The sequence below is a fragment of the Crinia signifera genome, chromosome 11 (genome assembly GCF_055691185.1).
Source record: "Crinia signifera chromosome 11, ASM5569118v1, whole genome shotgun sequence".
Lineage (NCBI taxonomy): Eukaryota > Metazoa > Chordata > Amphibia > Anura > Myobatrachidae > Crinia > Crinia signifera.
Genome location: NC_139227.1, coordinates 114,855,623 through 114,874,954, shown reverse-complemented (window position 1 = coordinate 114,874,954; position 19,332 = coordinate 114,855,623). Strand labels below are relative to the sequence as shown.

Genomic DNA, 19,332 nt, shown 5'->3' with positions numbered 1-19,332 from the left:
TGCTGCACAGGTGTAGTCAGGTGCTGCACAGGTGTAGTCTGGTGCTGCACAGGTATAGTCAGGTGGTGCACAGGTGTAGTCAGGTGCTGCACAGGTATAGTCAGGTGCTGCACAGTGCATTGTGCACTAGCAACCAGCAATTTTTAGCCATAATCGGAGGAGAGTGCTCCTGCGACCAGCGACCATTAAGGGCTGGCTGCGGGAGCGCGCTCATAGTGATTTATCTCCCACAACATAAAACCCACACTGGCTCAGCGACCATTTAACCAGCGTTGCTGGCTTAAATCACCCCGTGTGTGCAGGGCTTTACTGAACTCCCTAAAAGTAATGGGGTCTAGACACGGGGTGGCTGGCAGGGGCAGATTTAGGAGTCAGGCCGCCCATAGGCACAACTTTTTAGGGCGTCCCCCGTATTAGGCGTGAGGGGGGCTGGGGCAGAGAGAGATAGGGGTAAATAGAGGGAAAGAGAGGATACAGGAGAAGAAGGAGAGAGAGTTAGGTAGAGATGGGACAGGTAGAAAGAAAAACAGAAGAGAGAGGGGGCTGGGGGAGACAGTGAGGCGGAAGGAGAGAGAATGCAGGTGGTTGAAACACCTTATACTTCCTGATGTCCACCGCTCCCCCCCCCCCCCCCCCCCAGTACAGGCTGCACTGTGCCTCCCCTCTATTCCCCTTCTGTATTGCCAGCTGCCACGCGCAGGGCCGGCGCAAGGCACCGGAGCTCCCCAGGCGAGTCGGGGTGGGGGCGCCCCGGTGCGGGGGGGGGTGTACCTGTCCTGCTGTGGCGCTGTGTATTTAAATCTGGCGGCGGAGGCAGCAGGGGTCCCTGCAGTCCATTAGAAATCACGAGCGCTATCCGCCGGGCTATGCGGAAGCGCTTCTAGTGTGAAAACACTGGCAGCACGCTGATTGGCTGAGATCAGCGTGCGCCGTGCTGCCAGAGTTTTCACACTAGAAGCGCTTCTGCATAGCCCGGCGGATAGCGCTCGTGATTTCTAATGGACTGCAGGGACCCCCGCTGCCTCCGCCGCTAGATTTAAATACACAGCGCCGTAGGACAGGTACCCGGGCGGCACAAAATGCCGCCCTCCAGTGGCCGGCGCCCTAGGCAAATGCCTAGATTTGCCTAGTGGTGGCGCCGGCCCTGGCCACGCGTATTAGGTGCAGGCCGTGCCTCACGGGCCTATTAACAAATCCGACCCTGGTGTGTGATGCTAGATCGCCCAGATCACTCAGCACGATTGCTTTGCACTAAGCGCTGCACAGTGCTGTGTGCTTTGTGCATAGTTACCTCCCAACTTTTTCAATTTAAGAAGAGGGACACCCGAAATGGCGTGGGTGCAAATGAGGGCCACACCTCTGTTTTCGGCCCTCTGCGCCGCTGAATAGACACATGCGCACAGCATCTATTCCGTCAGGCTGGGGGGACTCCCAATTCAGTGTCATTTTCGATTGAAAAGCAGTTTCATGCTGCGCATTCCTATCGCTATGACCCCTACACATGGAGTGATGTAGGGTCATCTTCCAGTAAGATCGCTTAGAAAATGGGCTTAAATCGCCCCGTGTGTAGGCCTTATAACAGTCACTACACCAAAAACACAAAGTAAATGCATACAATACAGAAAGTCACAAAAGGAAATACAGTAGGGGGTAGTCATGGTACAGGAGCGTGATTTACAACAGATTGCTGCCATTTGACTCTTGCCTTATGTTACTGTAAATGTGCAGAAAAGAGACAGTTACAGCAACTCCAGGCATTTATGGAATTTGCTTTCTAAACATAATTACCATCAAATCTGCAGCTGAACCACGTTCCAAGATACTTAGAGTATTGCATATCTACTGCCAGAGATAAGCTTCTCAGGAGTTAATGTATGGAGTCAGCGCTGGAAACAGTCCCAAACCAAGTATGAGAAAAAATCCCTTATCCAAAAATGGTTCCGAGCATTTCGGATAAGGGATACTCATCCTGTATAATGATTGTATGTAAACATCATTATATTACAAAGACAAAGAGTGGTCTCTTCCTAGCCTTCTTCTCCCTGAAGAAGGCTAGGAAGCCGACACGCGTAGGAGAATTACCCCTCCAACACCATTCTTTCAAGCTACTACCCCATCCACCTAAGTCTCCTCCTGGCCGGGAGTTGAGCGCACAGGAGCCGGCAGGACAGTGACACCGGGTGACGGTGAAACCCCGAGCCGCAACCCGGAAGTGACAATCCCGCACAGGCACTGTGGAGCCGAGCTCGCCACACAGCCGCAGCGCTGAACGAGCTCCGGCAAGAAGGACTTCACAAGCGTACAGAAGAACCAGGACCCAGAGGAACTTTGCAGCGGTGAACACAGGTGAGAGGTGCACTGCGGAGGGGATGGGACGCCAGCCCCTCTGCACCACCACCCCTGTGCACTCACCCACCCCCATTGTGACTGTGACATTTCTCTCTCCCCTCACGTCTGGACTGTGAACTCACCCCCATCCCGCTGCCCAGCAGCCCACCATAACCACCCCGCTGCTCAGCAGCCCACCATACCCCATCCCCACTTGCATACCTTTGGCAGTATTGTTGTGCATTACCACAATAAATCCATCTACTGCTTGCCTATACAGCCTATTTCCTTCATTACCACCCGTGTAGCACATATTGTGCATCTCATGGTTTGTGGTTATTCATATTTCCCTCGTGCACATCACCACACTGCATTTCTGTCACCACTGTTACTTCCGTGCACTTCAGCATTATATTTGTACCAATACCACTATTTATAGCAACGTGCACATCGGAATTACTACACACCAGCCACTAATAGTCCTGAGTGCAGGATACCACCACTCCTTGTATATTGTATTATTTAGCTGAGATCTAGGTCTTTTCAGCAGTAACCTTGCAGCCGTAACATTGAGTAGACATTACAGTGAGCGCAGCCCTCCTTCCTCTCTATCATTATATTACAATTTTACATTGACTAAAAAGCGTCCATCAGTTAAAAGTCATAAAAATACTAGTTAGCAGCATGTCGAAATGGTGGAACAACATAACCATAATGTCAGCGCTGGCGGCTGTGCACGGCCAATCGGAGCAACATTTGAACTACACCATTGAGTGGCCGCCGACACGATATACACTTGAATCCCCACATAGAGGTGAGGAGCAGCGTTGTTTTTTAGGATAAAGGAATCATCTAAATATTGGTTGCATATTGCTGAATATCGCAAATACATCGATGTCCTCAGTCTTGCTTCAGTTAATGTTGGTTATTACAATGTGCTACTTGGATCATTTGTATGCTACAGCAATGTAAAAATAAATTGCCAGCAGAACCTGCGTACTTGTATTTGGGGATATGTTTCATCTGTGACTTCTCTACCTGTGGTGGCATCAATTATTTTTAGTAGTAAAACCCGCTAGAAGGTACAATTTGTTACCTTGGCAAAACCAGGTTGCACAGCGGGAGGGGGCAATGTACAGTGTGCGGGCAGATTTAGAGTTAGAAATTCTGCACATCCTAGATCACCTGTAACATAAAGCTGCTCGTTATTTAGTCAAGCCAATAGGCAATAATTCCCTGCATGTTGTCACCTACGGTTTGTCCAGGTGTCATTTAGGGCAGCATGGATGGTGTAATGGTTACATTACTGCCTCACAGCACTGAGGTCATGGGTTCTATCCCCACCATGTGTTATATATAAGGGGCAGTACGGATGGTGTAATGGTTACATTACTGCCTCACAGCACTGAGGTCATGGGTTCTATCCCCACCATGTGTTATATATAAGGGGCAGTACGGACGGTGTAATGGTTACATTACTGCCTCACAGCGCTGAGGTCATGGGTTCTATTCCCACCATGTGTTATATATACGGGGCAGTACGGACGGTGTGATGGTTACATTACTGCCCCACAGCACTGAGGTCATGGGTTCTATCCCCACCATGTGTTATATATACGGGGCAGTACGGATGGTGTAATGGTTATAGCATTACTGCCTCACAGCACTGAGGTCATGGGTTCTATCCCCACGATGTGTTATATATACGGGGCAGTACGGATGGTGTAATGGTTAGCATTACTGCCTCACAGCGCTGAGGTCATGGGTTCTATCCCCACTATGTGTTATATATACGGGGCAGTACGGATGGTGTAATGGTTACATTACTGCCTCACAGCACTGAGGTCATGGGTTCTATCCCCACCATGTGTTATATATACGGGGCAGTACGGATGGTGTAATGGTTACATTACTGCCTCACAGCACTGAGGTCATAGGTTCTATCCCCACCATGTGTTATATATACGGGGCAGTACGGATGGTGTAATGGTTATAGCATTACTGCCTCACAGCGCTGAGGTCATGGGTTCTATCAACACCATGTGTTATATATACGGGGCAGTACGGATGGTGTAATGGTTAGCATTACTGCCTCACAGCGCTGAGGTCATGGGTTCTATTCCCACCATGTGTTATATATATGGGGCAGTACGGATGGTGTAATGGTTAGCATTACTGCCTCACAGCACTGAGGTCATGGGTTCTATCCCCACCATGTGTTAGATATACAGGGCAGTACGGATGGTGTAATGGTTATAGCATTACTGCCTCACAGCACTGAGGTCATGGGTTCTATCCCCACCATGTGTTATATACACAGGGCAGTACGGATGGTGTAATGGTTACATTACTGCCTCACAGCACTGAGGTCATGGGCTCTATCCCCACCATGTGTTATATATACGGGGCAGTACAGACGGTGTAATGGTTAGCATTACTGCCTCACAGCACTGAGGTCATGGGTTCTATCCCACCATGGGTTCTATCCCACCATGGGTTCTATCCCACCATGGTTAGCATTGCTGCCTCACAGTACTGAGGTCATGGGTTCTATCCCCACCATGTGTTATATATACGGGGCAGTACGGTTGATGTAATGGTTATAGCATTACTGCCTCACAGCGCTGAGGTCATGGGTGCTATTCCCATCATGCCCCTAACTGTGTGGAGTTTGTATAATTCCCCCGTGCTTGTGTGGGTTTTCTCTGTGTACTCCGGTTTCCTCCCACAATCCAAAAATATACTGGTAGGTTAATTGGCTCCCAACAAAATGAATCCTAGAATGTCTGTGTGTGCGTGTACATGTGGTAGGGAACATAGATTGTAAGCTCCACTGGGGCAGAGACTGATGTGAGTATTCAAATATTCTCTGTACAGCGCTGCGGAATATATGTGCGCTATGTAAGAAACTGTTAATAAATAATAATAATAATAATAATATATACATCCTTTGTACGCATACAGTATGCTCCTCACTGTACATGGGGTAAGTATGTTTTGTTGCGAATCCATTAGAAATCAGTGTCCGCTAACAGCATGTAAAAGTTACAGTACGGACCTCTCAGTACGCAGTACAGTAGCTGCCTGAACCACAATACAGACATAGGGCCAGATTCTCTAAGCTTCAAAAGTGAAAAAATGGAGAGTGATAAACAGCCAGCCAATCAGATCCTACCTGCCATGTCACAGACTGTGTTTGAAAAATGTCAGGTAGGATCTGATTGGCTGGCTGGTTATCACTCTCCATTTTATCACTTTTGAAGCTTAGAGAATCTGGCCCAGTCTGTACAGCGCTGACCTCAACTCCCCCATATCCCATTTCATCCCACCTCCAACTAAATACACTCTCCCCCTGATGCTCAGGTTCACGGCTTGTCAGCATCTGGGCATTGTCTAGCAATGGCTGGCACTATGCCACTCCTAGGAAAAGATGCCCACAGGAATCGGATGCAGAGCAACACCAAGAAACATATTTCTAAGTCATTGAGTCCTAGAACTGATCAATTACGTATTTTATTGCCCTATCTGCAGAAATAAGAAATTAGAGAGCAACTAAAGCTAAGAGCTGGGAAAACTCATGTTGACATTTCCACATGTCTACCTTATTCCTGTCGACCTATTGCATGTCGGTAGGGGTAGATCTCTTGACACTGTCTATCTAATAATCCACACCCGTTTATTCAGGGGATACCCAACAAACATTGGAACAGATATATTAAGCTTTAACAAGTAATAAAGAGAGATAACACTAGCCAATTAGCTCCTAACTATAATTTCTCAAACACATCCTGTGCCATGGCAGTTATGAGGAGATGGGCTTTTGCGTTATCACTCACTTAGTAAGGCCAATTAGTTGATAAATAGGCACCTACTGTAAGAGACACTTTGGGCCAGATGAACTAAGCTTCAAAAGTGATCACATGGAGAGTGATAAACCACCAGCCAATCAGCTCCTCCCTGCCATGTCACAGACTGTGTTTGAAAAATGTCAGGCAGGAGCTGATTGGCTGGCTGTTTATCACACCCTATTTCATCAAATGTGAAGCTTAGTGCATCTGGCCCTTTATATGGAGCAGGATGGAAGGCAGCAACATGTGTGATACACTATAAACCAGCTGGCTTATACACAGTCCTGTATGACATTTGGGGGGAAATTTACTAAGATGGGAGTTGTATTTCACATGGGATGTTGCTATGGGAAACCAATCAGATCCTGTCTATTAACTTGTAGAGGGTGCTAAATAAATAAGAAGTAGGTTCTGTTTGGTTTCCCATAGCAACAACGCATGTGAAATACAACTCCCATCTTAGTAAATGCCCCCCTTGATTTCTATTACGTGCCCCGGTAAGAGCTGGCATAGAGCATGGCACCGTTGGAATCCATGAAGTGGAGATAAGCCAAGGCTCCAACTTAAACAAGGTGTTTTCCTCAGACAAATCCCATTTGTAAACTATCTAGTGAGGGATGGGGAACCTTCGGCCCTCCAGCTGTTGCTGAACTACACATTCCAGCATGCACTGCTACAGTTTTTATATTTGGCCATGCTAAAACTGTAGCAAAGCATTCTGGGATGTGTAGTTCAACAGCAGCTGGAGGGCTGAAGGTTCCCCATCTCTGATTTAGTGCCACTTACCGTATCCCCCATAGACCTCGATGGGAATGACAGCCATTGTCAATTTACTAATGTATGTGTATATATGTGGGAAGGGGGAGCTCAGGCAGAGAACACAATTAGAGGTACAGGGCCATTGAGAATTTTGGGAAAATAACTTACCTATAAATACGCAATGTAAGATTTGCAGAGATTAAGAAGTATGTTCATAATAAACTATTACTAGAAGATTCTCTATAAACCAGAGGAAATGATTTATCATCATTAACAGACATCTCCCGATAGGCAGGAGCATCTGGTCATGATGGACGAATGTACAAATGGAAGGCTATCAGCAAGCACATAAAGGGGATTCTTGCCTCCAGTATAACGCACCTAGAAATGGTCTCATTAGAATCCCCCGTATTAATACGCACATCTTTCCGTTAGTGCAGATACTCAGGACTTTGCCCGTGCTGCACTTCTTCAGTGGAACGCACTCCCTCGCTCCATTAGACTCTCCCCAACCTTGCAAAGCTTCAAACGGGCACTGAAAACTCACCTATTCATCAAAGCGTACCCTTCCACTGCATAAACCAGCTGGTTCTCCGACCCCTTGCCTGTATACATCCTGCTATCTAACCACCACCCCCTCGCTTGCACCTCTTGTAATCTGTCTGTCTCCCCTTCCTACTAGATTGTAAGCTCCTCCGAGTAGGGCCCTCTTCCCTCCTGTTGTCAAAGCCCACTTCTCTTCACATTTCACTCACAGCTCTCCTATACTCCAACACTCAGTGACCATCTTCATACTCATCTCCATCATTGGCCTCAAGCCTCTAGTTGTATGTTGATTGAGTCCTCACTACTTATATCCAAGCTGTAATGTGTATTGAACTGTGGTGCTCTTTATTTGTACTGTATTTTTGTTATTTATTCAATGTTATGCCAAGTTTTGTCTCCCTGTATTGTTCCTTTGTACGGCGCTGCGAAACACTTGTGGCGCCTTATAAATAAAATTATAATAATAATAATAATAATAATAATACTCTTCAGCCGCTACACAAGTCTTTACCTACAAAGACGACATATTTATCATTTGTGCAGTTTTTCCCTGTTAAATTATTCCGCTGTCACGGATCTAATAACATATATAAGATAATTAGCTGTAAGCAATCACAAAACAATAAATGTGATGAAAACACTGACAAGTGATAAAAAAACAACTGAAGCGACAACCCAACTTGGCGCATTCAGACCCTCCCGCTTTCTGTTGTTTAGGAAACACGGACATGAGCAAAGAGTGACATGTAGCTGACACTTTCTCGCTGACGTATAGAGAAAGACAATGTGTAAAGCGCACTTTTAGGGAAATTAAATGCCTGAACAAATATTTATATATTCTGTTATACATCAGGGTTGCCTACCCTCCCGGAATGGCCGGGAGGGTCCTGAAAATCGGGTCCCCCTTCCAGGCCCCCCGGAAAGGTGGGCAACCCTCCCAGATTCTGGGGAGCTCCCCCCTCTGTTTGTGGATTCCTCCCCTCCTACCGCTGTGTTTAGATAACCTGATTTGCCGATCTACGGAAGAGGTGGGGCTAAAGTGTCATAATCGCGTCATTTAGCCCCGCCCCCTCCGCAGAGATAGGCAAACTGGGTAATTTTCCGGTATGGGGGCAGGGCTTAATGATGTCACGCTCAAGCCCCGCCCCCGAACTCTTGCTGAAAGTCTCCTCTCCGGGCTTCTCCCAGAGAGGAGATAACAAAAGTCGGCAACCCTGTTATACATATTAAGTATCAGTGAATATAGGCCCTGATTCTGGTTAGCAAAGGTATTCTGCATGTTTGCATGGGGATCAATGGTGAAGCAATGCGCATGTGCCACCTTCCGAGACTTGCATAGTCAGGGGGGTGTGTGTGTAAAGGAGGTGGGCAGGAAATACTGCTGCTTAAAGAGTCAACCAGAATTAGGCCCATAGAGTAATGGACCTGGGGGGGGGCTGAGGCCTCTGGAGTGTGTGTGGGCAGGCTCTCTCATGGGATGCTTCAGTATGACCGTGGTCGTAATACCGGAGCCAGAATCATAACCAGTGACCACATTGCCGGTTCCGGAATACCGCTGCTGGTATCCTGACAGCTGGTATCCAGACCATAAGTATGCCAGTGACTGTTAGCAATAGGCCGCAGGGGTGGAGAGGGGTTAGGTTCAGGCACTGGGTTGATGGGAAAAGTTAGGGTTAGACACTAGGTGCAGCCCCCAATGTCCCCCCCCCCCCCCCCCCCCCGGTCACCACCCTCTGAGTGCCTGCAGGAGCACAAGCTGGAGAAGAGACTTGGGATCATGTACGAAGCCTAGGAGATAAATTGGATGGATATAAAGTTCTAGTTCAGGGTCCTTATGGTCATGTTACAAGCAGTGTTTTAAAAATGACAGTTAAGAGCTGGTTAGGTTGGTACTTTATCTCTCTCCATAGACCCCAGCTGAATTTCGGTGCTCTGTAAATGTTACATACTGTATCTTGCTGGTATGAATTGCTACAGTAGGTGTGATCTCTCCCCGGGTATATGTCACAATTTTATTACTGACCCAGATGGAAATAGTCAGCCACGTGGAAGGAATTATGGCGCTTGCTGAGGCAGACAGAAACAACAAAGGACTTTTGATGTTGTCATTTGTCGCTTTGATTAACGGTGTTAAAAGAAGAGTAATCATGAATATTCTGATTATTTCTCTTCCTCCGCTCAGTTCCCTGAATATCTGGCAATATCAGTGAAGTCGCATTTAACATCTGGTTGTGAAATAAAGCAGGCTAGTGGCGACAGCTGTTCTAGACTAGGAAATGGCGCACAGCTGTCAGGCGCGTACCATCACAGCGCCTTGCGTTAGCTGAAGGCAGCAAAGAGAGAACATTGCCTTGTCTACATTTATTGTCTGCATGTAGACACACATACCATTATTTCTAGGTACGGATAGAAGCCGAATGGCCAGCCCGAACACGCGGCTACTGAGTTAGGAGTGATAAGCTGTAAGCGCTTGGTTCAGACCTGTCCGATAGGCTGTGTATGTTTGCAGCCTGGCGTATGTTTGCAGCCTGGTGCAGCAGCAGCCTGGCAGGTAAACGCCACCTGACCGAACACCCGCCCACCTGCCGTGCAGATCCTTGTGGGTATATGAAGAAGTCCAAAAATGTAAAAGAAATAAAAAAGAAAGCACTTGTGTTGACTTTTTTGTGGCCCGACCTAGCGGCTGTAGAACAGGATAACTACTTGGTAACTGTAATAGTTATATAAACATTTTTTTTATTTTGAATCTGCCTGATTCCATATACTGCAGCGGATCGAATTCGCAACATCTGATCTTATACGTGACCATCAGACATTTTGGTGGCGGGTATTTTTGCAATTGCGGGGTCAGTAAATCTGCGTCATACAGTGCAGACACTGACTTCAGCCTGCCTCGAAAACCGCGTTGCTCATCTGCTGGAAATACCAGCAGAAGAGTAGTGACCGCCAGCAATGATGCGGGAGCACACATGAGCGCTCGCCGGTCACTGCTGCCCCGTACACCCTGGGCGGCTTCTGAGCTGAAAGCCTGTGAGCTGCACATATTTTTTAAGCGCCAATTATTTCAAAAGGCAAAGCCAGGCTGAATTTGTCTTTTAAATGATTGCTGCTTTAAAAATACGGGCAGACTCTCTGGAGTTTCTGCAAAGGGTGCGGCTCACAGGCTATTACATAGGCCCTGAAATCTCTGGTGTTCGTGCAATAAAACTATAGTAGCAATATAATGAGTATGCATGATTTAGGATGGCAATACAAAATAGACTGCAGATTTGTGATTGCTGTAACGTCCTATTCCTCTAGTGCAGCGGTTCTCAAACTATGGGTCCTGACCCCAAACTGGGTCCCGGCCTTCTCAGCATGGGGTCGTGGCTCTATGTTACTGACCATCAGGCTGATGACTTCTCTAATCTCAGTCAGTGATTCAAGGAGTCTGAAAAATCTGTTGAATTGTCTGTAACTTCAGGCTCCTCCCATCATTTTGTTCCTCCATAATGCCGCCATGTACAGATGGAGAGCTCTCCATCCAGTCACCGCCAGGGGGCATGCTTGCACGAGATGCCCCTGCTTCCCGTTGCGACGGAGCTCCCCACCGCCATCCACCACCTCCCCCAGCCGCCATTGACGGTCTCCAGTGCTGCCTCGAACCCCTCCTAACCCTGCCCATCTCCCTGAAGCAGAGACGGGCAGGGTCCCATCGGCGGCCGCCAAGAGACTGGGACATATGTGTGTTTGTGAGACGCACGCGCATCCCAGTCTGATGGAGTCTCTCTCTGCCAGTACACGCCACCGGGGATGTTCAGGCGAGCACAGGGCAAAGACATGAGGGGCTCCATCTGTATGTGGTGTCTGCTGACTACACATGTGATGTGATGACCTTCTGCAGTAACTTAGTTTTGAGGACCCCTGGTCTACTGTCTGTTCAATGCAGATCACCATATCTACAGTATAGTGCAGACACACCAAAGGCTGACGGCAATATCATGCAGACCAGAGAAAACGTATAAATCCAAGTTCTCAGGTAGCATTAAATTATGGACAGCCAGAGCGTTGCTACCGTGCAGACTGCAGGTCTCTGATGGCAATGTGATCACTACAATCTGGACCTTCCAAACCCAGGTCCACAACTGGTTGTGGGGGAGCCCTAGGGGGTTGCTGGCCATGGGTGCTGGATGTACATACATGCAGGAGGAGTGGTGGGGGGACAGAGTGGATCCATATTACTGCCTTGTCCAGAGTGACGAAAATCCTAGTTTTAGCATTATATCATTACTAACTTGAGTATTACGCAGCCTGTCCCAATGGCCGGAGCCGTCCAGAAAACTTGAATCCGCGTCCTCCGCCTCGGGGTGCTCTCTGTCACAGCTACAGGGCAGTTGCTCATAAACTGAGTGTCTTCATCATCTATAATCTGCAAATTAAGATTCATGGTTAATTACATACAGTACTGGCACTGAATTTAGCAGTGATCGCTATTGAATAATAGGGATACGGTCATTGAGTCGACAGTCATTAGGTCGACATGCAGGAAGGTCGATATTAGTCTAGGTCGACATGGTTTAGGTCCACAGTCAAAAGGTCGACATGGGGTTTTTCACATTTTTTTTGAGCTGACATGTGCCGACAGACGGTATTTTATGCCCTATCATCCACTAGGGCCTGGTGGGAGAATAAAACAGTGCCCGAAGCATGGCAAGAGCAGCGAGCCATGCGAGGGGCCGTGGTGCTACGTTTCAGGATCGACCTGTGTCGACATTCAGGGGAAAAATTGGAAAAAACCCATGTCGACCTTTTGGCTGTCGACCTAACCCATGTCGACCTAATGGCCCTGTCGACCTAACCCATGTCGACCTAGACTCATGTCGACCTTCCTGCATGTTGACCAAGACTCATGTCGACCAACATTGTGGTGACCTAATGATCCATTCCCGAATAATAAATGGTCTAACACAAGAAGAAGCTATTTCCATTGGACAGCTTACCACCACACACTGCTGATGGGCACTGATCTATATATAAAAAGCTAACTACACCTCACCTCTATGAGGTGTAGTACCGCCATTGACCACTAGAGGCCACACGATGGACTAAATTACTCTTTTGTGCGCTAAAAGATGTCAGCAGAAAGAGAGAGGGAGCTGTGAAGACAGATTGGAAGTAGGAGCAGATAGGGACTGGGGGTGGGGTGGAGAGTTTGTAGGCTAAAAACTGCCACAGCTCAAAGTGAAAGTAAAAACTGTCACAGCTCAAAGTGAAAGTACATTGCAGAAGCCGTCATTTGACTCTCAAAGAAGAAACCTAAGGGAAAATGGGGGTCCCTAGGGTTAGTGCAATGCAGGAGTCTCATATTTTTATGGCAATGGGAAAGCAGAAGAAATCTGAAACTTGAAATGTAATGAAAGGAAGCGAAGATGTTTCTGATGGCCAGAAATCCGGACAAGTTCTTGCCTACAGTATGATTTATCGTCCGATATGCGGATCTCTTCTATTGTCTATACTGGGGCCATTGCAAACTGCAAGACTTTGCTTTGGAGGTGCTCAACTGGATTAATGTTTATGTAACAATGTCTATTGTTGAGCAAAAATACCCATTACAGATATAAACCCTGGCTTGGACCCTTAACCCTTAAGACAGGGTTTTAGTATTTACCCTCTTTCACACCTGGGTGATGGACCTGGGTTATTTTTGGGTTGTCGCCAGTCACACTGGACCTACAGTAGGTCTTCCAGTAACCCAGGTTGTCCTGCTCGCACCATCATCTCTGGCAGTACTTAGAGATGATGCCATCTCCAAATGATACTGTGGCCGCCAATGAACTACTTGGGTCATACCAGTCACACATAAACTGGGGCACTGACCTGGGTTGCAAGTTCCAGAAATAACCCTGGTCAGGGTCGCAGACCCGGGACTGTCAACCTGGGTCTGACCCTGTGGCCGGAGAACCCTTTCCACATGGACAAATAGGTATGCTGTGGCACTGAACGGGTTAATCCATGTGCTGCGCAGCCCTATTTCAATGACAATGAGCGCTTGACATGTTTAAAATGTGTTTTACTTTCTCTATGCACAGCTGTAGGATTGCATGGTTAAATGTAGTATTGGTGCCTGCAGTCCCTGTGGTAAAGGTGGTTCTAGTAACGGGGACTTCTGTGTTTCTCAAGTCAAGTAACGGAATCAATCATTTGCTGCACATTTGTTAGACATTTTAAGGAAATTCGGTTGATCCTTTTGACATCATGTAATTTGGATTTATTTATGCATTGAAAGTAAGAAGGTCTGATTGATATACGATTCTTTAAAGGTATATGGGGGAGGATCTGACCATGCTATTGTGTCTTCTGACTATATAAAGGGGCTGTCACCATGGTTCCAGATGCCATGTGGGAGGAGTCTAGTGGTGGCAGCATTATACCCACCCACTGAGCAGTGGGTGGAGTCAGCAACAGGCGGTTACTGATGGTAAGAGGGAATCCCCTATTGGCCAGGTCCTGTGAGACCAGAAAACTGCCTTTGATCATGAGGAGCCTATCCAGTGAGGACAGGCTCCAAAATAACAATTTGCGGTATTGCACCACTTCATTCACAGACATGTCAGGTTGGACTTGTAACTCAGCTGAAGCCAATATACCTGTGTGTACCGATGACCCACCGACACAGCGATATATTGGTTGCCGAATACATTGAATATGATGTCAAAATCGGGCAGACATAGACCAATAGAAAGGTCAGTGGATCAGCTGAATGGCCAATCTGATGGCTAAGTGCGTACTCAACCTTACAGCGCTGGGGGCTTCTGTGTGATCTGTGTACAGTTATATGTTCTCCCCAAATGTGCGTGGCTGCTGTGTGTTAATGAAATTAGATTGCAAGCTCTTTTGACACAGGACTGACAGGCCTGGAAATACAATCCAACCGCACAGTGCTGCAGTGTATATCATACCCCATATAAATAAAAGATTATAATAATAATAATGTCAGACTTCAGTCACCCAACTGCGGTATCATCATTTTCCAAAGAAACAAATTATGCAACATGAAATCTGTATTTTTAAGAACGCTGTCAGTACGTCAGTTTACGGGATGTCATTCTGATGGACCAATTCCGTCAATTTATCTCTGGAATTACCATTTTGGAAATGTGTCTCAATTCTTGAACATATGGATCACAACAGAGGAGAGAACAAAGCTGTTTTCTGCTCGTTCCCGCACAATAATTTATGTACATTGAAAACAATTACTCTATAATTAGAAATTTACTTGTCTGCGGCAGATGTCTTCTATAAGAACTATTTTACGTCTTGCTTTCTGCGGCGCAATCAAAAGTAGCAATATTCACTTGTATGTCATCATAACTCGTTATCTCCCAACGCTGCCTTATGGGACCAGTTTCATTGAAACTGTTAATTACTTTCTATACTTTGATGTCACTGACCAAGAAACTATATGAAATTGTTCCGTGGAGTTTACTAAATAACTGGAGATAATAACAATACGAAAGTATATATTTCTGCGCAAAAATGATAAAGCCCAGCGACGTTCTGCAGGGAAGTTACGTATTTGTATTGTTTAGGTTTACCCATTATATTTATATAAACATATTAATCATAAATGAATCACAGTATCTGAATACTCTTCGGTTAATGTTTCATAGGGTACAGTTCATTGAATAAACACAGCAAAGACATCACATCCCAGGTGCTTTAAGGGGGGGGTGTGCAATGTTCCGCTGCTATTTCCGACGGGGGAAATAACGGCAGGGCCCTATTCAACGCTGTCTTTACCGACAGCAGAGGGATCACGGCAGAACGAGCCCGACTTTAGAAGCTGTCAGGGTCCATTCTGCCGATAACGGCCGTGGATTGTCTTGATCGCGGCCGCAGATCGACAATCCACGGACGTTTTTACAGCCATGCCTCCTTTGGAATCCCACCTGCCGATCTGCTGTCGTTCAGACCGTAAACGGACCAGGATCCTTGATTGCATATACCCCCTAAGAGAGGAGGATGCCCACATGCAAGCTCAGATTGGACCCCTCCTCTCCGGATATGCAGTAGACACTGGCATCACATTGTCTGGTCTTCGGGAACATGGCGCCCGTGCCACACTCCCGGGGACTTTCTATTGCACATACAGGAATGGCTGCGAGGGACATTTTTCCAGTGATTTTTGCAGAAAGCCTCGGAAAGTATAATTAAATAGGTGCAGGATGTGCAGTGTGTGGGCCCCCTGGACCAAGGGGCCCATGTGCACTACCCCAGTGTGCCTGTACACTAATATCCCCAGCACAAGATGTACAGGAATTCATTTACTGTACTGTATCTCCTGTATCTACATGGGCCGGAAACATTGCTCACTATGGGGGTTATTTACTAGTGACGACAGGATGTTGCCCACAGCAACCGATCAGATTCTACCTATTATCTTCTAGAAGGTTCTAAATAAATAAGAAATAGAATCTGATTGGTTGCAAATAGCCAATCTACAATAGAACTCCCATCCTGCCGGTTCCTGCTGGTGCACAAACTAAGTACCACCTTCAATTTGCCCCACCTTTCTCCATTGGGCACGTTCCCTGATTTTCCAGGGGCCCATCTGAACGTTCGGAGCCCCTGTATATAACAACACAACCTTTCCTAATGCCGACTCCTTGTTACCCTATAGTCCTACAGTATATATGTTCTTTACCAATTCCCCATTGTGGCGCAGAAAGTGGATCCGGAAGATACAAGGTGCTGCACTGTAGAGTCTTGCGGTCAGGTTGGAAACTATCATCAGAATTCTCCCAATCGGGATGCGGTCATTTGGTCTACACAGCATTATGGTCGACAGTCATTAGCTCGACACCATTAGGTCGACATGGAAAAGGGTCGACATGTGTCTATGTCGGCATGGGAAAATGTCGACATGGTTCTAGGTCGAAAAGTCATTAGTTCGAAAGGTCATTAGTTCGACATTGTCTAGGTTGACAGTCAAAAGGTCGACATGGGGTTTTTCACTTTTTTTGAGCCCACATGTGCCGACAGGCGGTATTTCATGCCCTACCATCCACTAGGGCTTGGTGGGAGAATAAAATAGTGTGCCGAGCGTATCGAGGCACCGTGCCCGACGCATTGCGAGTGCAGCGAGCGATGCGAGGGGATGCGGTGCACTTTAAACTGTGTCCATGTCGACAGTGCCAGATTAAGCCTTCGGGGGGCCCGGAGCACTTTAGACAGGGGGGCCCCCTTGCACTTGTCATTACTGGCCGCAAACTGCATGGGGGAATATTACACTGTCAACACTGTCAAAACACAGAGTAAAGGCAGTATAAACTTGGTCAATGGGTAACTTCAGGGGATATATATATATATATATATATATATATATATATATATATACACATACATACATACCACACGAAAAGCCTGTGTTTGTCCCTCTGCACCTTACTCTGTAGGAGACCTCACAGTCCCAGCGCTGCCTCTGATTAAAAACCCTCCCATGACTAGGCTGCTGCTGCTGTTATCAATGGGCCTGAGAAGCATGTAATGAGCTCCACCAATCAGAGCTCAGCACAAACGTCTCAGCCTCTGCCCTCTGGTGCAAAGTGTAATGGGACTTAGTCAACTCCCAGTAATGCACTGCACACTTGGCTCCCAATGCTCAGCACCATTAATCATTGTCACATTGGCAGATAGGTGAAGCTGCAGCACTACCCCACTGCCATGCACAAAATCTTTAGCTTAAAAAAAATATATATATTTTTTTTTTTGAAAAATACATGCCAACCACAGGGGGCCCCTAGCTAGAGGGGGGCCCAGGGGCACTGACCCCTTGTGCCCCCATTATAATCCGGCCCTGCATGTCGACTGTGTTGACATTCAGGTAAAAAACTGTGAAAAACCTTTCAACCTAGAACCACGTCGACCTTCTCCCATTTCGACCTAGACCCATGTCGACCTTTTCCCATGTCGACCTAATGGTGTCGACCTAATGACTGTCGACGATAAGGCTGTAGACGAAATGATCCCAACCCAGACAATCATGCACAAATAAATCTGCGTTAACATTTTTTAAAATCATTTTGTTGAAGTTTATTCTAATCTCACATCTGAATTGTGCGGCGATATCATGATAAAGGGACAGAGATGGCCGAAGTAATCCTACCCAATTTTTTTGTCTCATTTGCCGGTCCATTACATCCACAGAACGTGGAATTACATTGCAAAGAGCCAGGCCTTTCTCCCCAAATCATATGGTAATGTATGAGCGCCGGCATGGGTGCTGGCTGAAACTGCTTCTAGATCATCATGTTTTGTATACTGATCAGTGGTCGAAGTGGGGCGGTATACGGGGGTATGGCATACCCCCACTTTAATCTGAAGATAAAAAAAAAAAGTTTTTTTCCCCCCTCAGGATGCTCTCTGATCACTCAGCAGCACATATTGTGCTTTTGTAATACCCCTGTACAACGGGGCAGTCTGGCAGGGGACGTTGATGGACAGGGGGGTGTCCGAAGGTGCGCACTATATTCACTCTTTACTTTTCCATACCCCCACTTCAAAATTTCCATACCCCCACTTCAAAATTTCCACTTCGACCACTGATACTGATTGTATGAAAAATATCAAATGACATCGCAGATGAGATTCTCATAAATATGTAGACCGGCATTAAAATCAAATAAGCTGTGATAGGCGGCAGTTTCCCGACCGCAGGCCGGGCATGCGAGGAACTGTCTTTTTAACGGAATCTTTTTTTTTTTTTTTGAAATTGATCATTATAGCGTGCATTACTTCCTGGCTTGGGCTCATCTCCCAAGGAGGAGTCATTATGACGAGCATTAAAACCACAGAGAGCGGAGGGAGGGCAGCTAGGGAAAGGATTAGATTGCCTTGGGGCTTTATAAATCTTTAGTTATGGCTCTGAGAAGTTAAACTCTAGAACACTGCGAAGCATTCAGCGTCTCTTCCAAAATGTGACAATCTACGTCCCTTTGTGATTTATGGACCTACTAACGTTTTATTAAGTTACCATAGTTGAGAATATCAATCACGCACTTTGGGACTGTGCGCAGGACGGACTTTGCTCATTGTAAATCTCTGGGATTTTTTTTTTTTTTTTTTTTTTTATGAACACACTTTTTATTTTTCCGAATGGGAAATGGGCTGGCGGTAGAAAATATACAGCTTCAATTGTCGGAGATGGGTTTTTAGGATTTGTATGGGCCTAATTCAGGCCCAAAATTTTATCTTGAATGGACAAAACCATGCTGCACTGTGGGGTGGGCAGATGTAACACGTGCAGAGAGAGAGAGTTAGATTTGGGTGTGTTCAAACTGAAATCTAATTGTAGTGTAAAAATAAAGCAGTCAGTATCTACCCTGCACGGAAACAATATAACTCACCCAAGTCTAATGCTGGGTACACACCTACAGATGTATTTGTCCAATCTATCTGGTGGGAACAGCAGGTCTGTCTGGGCTGTCCTGGGCCCCACAATATGTAGTGGCAGCCCAGCTTGTGTTGACCTATTTCAGGTGTCTCAGGTGTCTACCTAAGCCCTGTCAACCTTCAGTGGTCGACCCAATGCATGTCAACCTAAATAGGGTCAACCCAATGACCCATACCCATCCCGGTCTCCGCTCACGCTAGCTCCCCCTACCTGCAGCCAGCCCAGCGGCAGCCTGTCTCTTTCTGACTGGTAACACAGGCTGGGAGGATCTGCACCCTAGCTCCCCCTACCTGCAGCCAGCCCAGCGGCAGCCTGTCTCTCTCTGACTGGTAACACGGGCTGGGAGGAGCTGCACGCTAGCTCCCCTATCTGTAGCCAGCCCAACGGCAGCCTGTCTCTCTCTGACTGGTAACACGGGCT

At 46.8% G+C, this 19,332-nt stretch overlaps 1 protein-coding gene across 1 annotated transcript in view; it reads right to left on the bottom strand.

The window, feature by feature from the left end:
• SPON1 (spondin 1) overlaps positions 1-19,332 on the bottom strand; it is a 243,708-nt gene that overhangs the window by 165,978 nt on the left and 58,398 nt on the right. The window contains exon 3 of the mRNA XM_083164316.1: positions 11,756-11,889. Coding sequence (XP_083020442.1) covers positions 11,756-11,889 — 134 coding nt within the window. The remainder of the gene's footprint in view (positions 1-11,755; positions 11,890-19,332) is intronic.